General features: G+C 55.1%; 1 protein-coding gene across 2 annotated transcripts; it reads left to right on the top strand.

Moving 5' to 3' along the window:
* The first annotated feature begins 329 nt into the window (after positions 1-329).
* Positions 330-2,239, top strand: LOC136549499 (AAA-ATPase At3g28580-like). Of its 2 annotated transcripts, none has more exons than XM_066540805.1 (2): positions 330-1,082; positions 1,182-2,239. In XM_066540805.1, the coding sequence occupies exons 1-2, from the start codon at positions 448-450 to the stop codon at positions 2,080-2,082; spliced, it is 1,536 nt and encodes a 511-aa protein (XP_066396902.1). In that variant the 5' UTR covers positions 330-447; the 3' UTR covers positions 2,083-2,239. The 2 variants fall into 2 exon arrangements, with proteins under 2 accessions (XP_066396902.1, XP_066396901.1); XM_066540804.1 differs by having other exon boundaries at positions 1,167-2,239.
* Positions 2,240-2,621: the final 382 nt, after the last annotated feature.

Below are 2,621 nucleotides of genomic sequence, written 5' to 3'. Positions count from 1 at the left end.
TAGAGATCAAACAAAAATATATTTCTTTGGCTTATAGTGAGCACACATGTTCGAGTACTAAACTGTACTTGCAGTATAAAATAAAATGTACCAGCTTTCTTAAACTAAAATGTACCAGGAAATCAGGAAATGCCTCCTAAATTTCGAGGGAATATTGCAATGACCAGGAATCTATATATATAATATATATTGCACTGCACATTCCAAGAAGTGGCAATTTGAACAGTTCCAAGCTTCCCAGCAATTTCTCCCCCACAAAACGAAGCCAAACCTCTCTTGCTCTCTGCGTGCTCCATCTTTTCTTCTCTCTAGCTATATATATAGACGCCAAGCCATCGGCACCGTAACAGGGCGGGGGCTTTGGTCCAGTGGCCGCTGCAAGCTAAGCCTCACAGCCACAGCACCCGTTCCGAGGGACTCAGCTCGTCGGGGAAGAAGGCGATCATCATGGAGGCATCGTCTTCTCTGTGGGGCGGCCTCAACTCCGGCATCGTGCTGAGCCTGCTGGCCGTTGTCTGGACCATGCTATGGCAGGCGCTGCAGGGCCTCCAGCTGCACCACTTCTTCGGGCGCCACTCCCGCCGCCTGACGCGCCGCCTCGCCGCCATCCTGGACCCGGACCTCACGGTGACCGTCGCCGAGTACGACGGCGGGCGCATGCGGCGCAGCGACGCGTACAAGGAGGCCAAGGCGTACCTGGAGCGCGCCACGCGGGAGGCCCGCGGCGGCGGCAGCGGGGTGCGCCACCTCAGGGCGGAGCCCGACAGGGACCCCGACCGCGTCCTGCTCAGCATGGACGACGACGAGGAGATCACCGACGAGTTCCGGGGCGCCGTCGTCACGTGGCGCGCCTGCACGGCGCCGCAGCGGGAGGACAGTGCGCCGAAGTACTACTGGCGGGGCGGCGCCCCGCGCGCCGAGCGCAGGTCCTACAAGCTCTTCTTCGCCGAGCGCCACCGCGACCTCGTCCTCGGAGAGTACCTCACCCACGTCCGACGCCAGGGACGCGCCGTCATGGTCAAGAACCGCCAGCGCAAGCTCTTCACCAACATCTCCAGCGACGGCTCCTGGGACTCCGACGGGTAAATACATGAATGCATACTCTACGCGAACTCACTCTAGTCTCTTTGATTTGATCGAATTGGAAGCTGATTTTGATGCGCCAGCTTGTGGTCCGACAGTGTGTGGAGCCACGTGGTGTTCGAGCACCCCAAGACGTTCGCGACGCTGGCCATGGACCCGGTGAAGAAGAAGGAGGTGATGGACGACCTGGACGCGTTCCACAACGGCAAGGACTACTACGCGCGCGTCGGCAAGGCGTGGAAGAGAGGGTACCTCCTCTACGGCCCGCCGGGGACGGGCAAGTCCACCATGATCGCCGCCATGGCCAACCACCTCGACTACGACGTGTACGACATCGAGCTCACGTCCGTGCGCACCAACACCGACCTCCGCAAGCTCTTCATCGAGACCACCAGCAAGTCCATCATCGTCATCGAGGACATCGACTGCTCGCTCGACCTCACCGGCAAGCGCAAGAAGAAGAAGAAGGTGAAGGACGAGGGCAAGGACGGCGGCGACAAGAAGGAGGAGGACAAGCTGGAGAAGGAGGACCACAAGGCGGGCGGCAGCAAGGTGACGCTGTCCGGCGTGCTCAACTTCATCGACGGCCTCTGGTCGGCGTGCGGCGGCGAGCGCATCATCGTGTTCACCACCAACCACGTGGAGAAGCTGGACCCGGCGCTGATCCGGCGCGGCCGCATGGACAAGCACATCGAGATGTCCTACTGCTGCGTCGAGTCCTTCAAGTTCCTGGCCAAGGTCTACCTCGACGTGGACGACCACCCGCGGTTCGGCGCCGTGGCGGCGCTGCTGCGGGAGGTGGACATGACGCCCGCCGACGTCGCGGAGAACATGACACCCAAGGGGCCCGGCGAGGACGCCGACTCCTGCCTCGCCGCGCTGGTGCAGGCGCTCGAGAAGGCCAAGGAGGACGCGCTGATGGCGAAGAAGAAGAAGGCCAAGGGGAAGGAGGAGGAGGCCCGCGCCGCCGACGATGACGAGGAGGAGGAGGAGGAGTAGGCTGGTGAGTGTTGACTCCTTAGTTGCTAGAACTACAGATGTAGCAGGGAGCCGGAGAACCTGATCTGCAGATTGTTGGTCTCCTGAGCTGAAAATAATGCTAACTAGACGATGATGATTTGATATCTGAGCTTGCTTTGATTATTATGTTGTCAAATGCTATTATTACTTCGAAGCCACTTTAGAGTCTGTTTGGATCACTTTAGTTTGCCAAACTTTAAATAACCAATATTCAGTTTGAAGTTTGAACTAATAGCTAGTTTTAAGCAATCCAAACAGGCCCACTATATATAATAATAATAATAATAATAATATATATATATATATATAGAACTACTACTCTATAGCTGGCTACAAAATAACTTATTCTGTAGCCACCTTGAGTTACGATAATTACTATGTTAATTTATGAGATTATAGTAACTCCTTACTAAGTGGTTTACTATAACGTTATGGTAAATATTCCTGTGTGTTATAGTAACCCAATTATAGTAAATATATATTGATATTATCGTAAATTAGTATATAAAATTATGGTA

This window comes from Miscanthus floridulus, chromosome 4 (assembly GCF_019320115.1).
Source record: "Miscanthus floridulus cultivar M001 chromosome 4, ASM1932011v1, whole genome shotgun sequence".
Lineage (NCBI taxonomy): Eukaryota > Viridiplantae > Streptophyta > Magnoliopsida > Poales > Poaceae > Miscanthus > Miscanthus floridulus.
The sequence above is the reverse complement of the archived record's forward strand: the minus strand, read 5'-3'. Positions and strand labels throughout refer to the sequence as shown.